This window comes from Bombus impatiens, unplaced genomic scaffold (genome assembly GCF_000188095.3).
Source record: "Bombus impatiens unplaced genomic scaffold, BIMP_2.2 scf_0361, whole genome shotgun sequence".
Classification (NCBI taxonomy): Eukaryota; Metazoa; Arthropoda; class Insecta; order Hymenoptera; family Apidae; genus Bombus; species Bombus impatiens.
Window position 1 is genome coordinate 552,989 of NT_176780.1, and position 1,327 is coordinate 554,315.

A 1,327-nucleotide genomic window follows, 5' to 3' on the forward strand; every position below is an offset into this window, starting at 1 on the left:
GCGGCGCGCGCATCTATGCGCGTACACACGGTGTTCTCGATTCGAATCTCGAATCTGTGCGTCGCGCCACCAAGACGAATCTCGAAATCGTTTCGAGCGTTACTCTGGACGCGTCGGTTGTGCTTTCAGCTACAGCAGCATCATCAACTTCAGCAACAAATACTGCGGCAACAGTACCAAGCCCAGGAGCGACAGTTGGCCGAGTTACACGAGCAACAGATGCACCAGCTAAAGGTAAGTCGCGTTCGTCGCGGCGCGTCGCGTAACGTTCGTTCGTTCGTTCGTTCGTTCGTTCGTTCGTTCGTTCGATAGCGCGTGTCACCTCCTCGTCAATTTCGTTTCTCGGTCACCGTTCCGTGCGGTTCTTTCTCTCTGGAGGGTGACGAACCACGCCATCACCCTCCCGAGTATCGAACCACCGTCGTCCAAGATCCATTGTCTTCGAACCGTCTCCGAGTCGAAAGTCCAGCGGAACCTTCCTATTCCCCGTAAACTCGATCGATGCGCGACGCGTCTCTATCGCGACGTACTCGAAAACGAGAGAAAGAGAGAGAGGGAGCCTAGACTGGCGGCGAGCGATGAAATTCCGCGCGTCGTACCTCGATGGGACGAGAGAAGTCGTAAATCGCGACGGATGAAAGATCGTCGAGTCCTTGGAGATTCGACTTTCGTCGTGTTCTCTGCTCCCCTTTCCTCTCCTCTCCTCTCTTCTCCTCTCTTCTCCTCTCTTCTCCTCTCTTCTCCTCTCCTATGCCATTTGCCCGCTGTGTCTTCCCCCTGTCGTTTCTCGCTTCCACTTTCACCCTTCTTGCGGTAAAATTATCGTTGGACGTTGCTCGCACTCTCCCCTCTCGCCCCCTCCCCCTCTCTCTCTATCTATCTGTATCTCTATCTCTTTTTCTTGAATGGACGATATCGGCCGTTACCGTCAATGTCCAGCACACCGTGGTCGTGTAACGCGTACTACCCGTCCGTCGTATTATCGATCGAAACGAGGCGTCTTTTCGCTCGTGTTTTTTCTTCGTTTTTTTTTTTCTTTCTTTCTCTTTTTGTCGTAGCTCTGGGAGCAGCAAAAACAGCTGGAAGAGCAGAGGAGAGAAAAAGAGAGACTCGAAGCACTGAGGAAGAAGGATAAACACGACCACAGTGCGATCGCTTCGACGGAGGTGAAGCAACGACTTCAGGTACTTGAATGGCGTGCAGGGCTCGGTCGTATCGGGCCGAACCCGTCCGCATGGGTAGAGAGAGGATTTTCGTCGCGGAAGGGACGCGAAGAGGCTAAGTGATAGGCGAGATAAAAGGGAGCGGAAGAAGGTAGGACGGGCGG

At 53.7% G+C, this 1,327-nt stretch overlaps 1 protein-coding gene across 1 annotated transcript in view; it reads left to right on the top strand.

Moving 5' to 3' along the window:
• Nucleotides 1–1,327, top strand: part of LOC100740538 (histone deacetylase 4) — a 27,625-nt gene that overhangs the window by 19,811 nt on the left and 6,487 nt on the right. Inside the window, 2 exon segments of the mRNA XM_024367774.2 lie at nt 130–234; nt 1,059–1,184. Coding sequence (XP_024223542.1) covers nt 130–234; nt 1,059–1,184 — 231 coding nt within the window.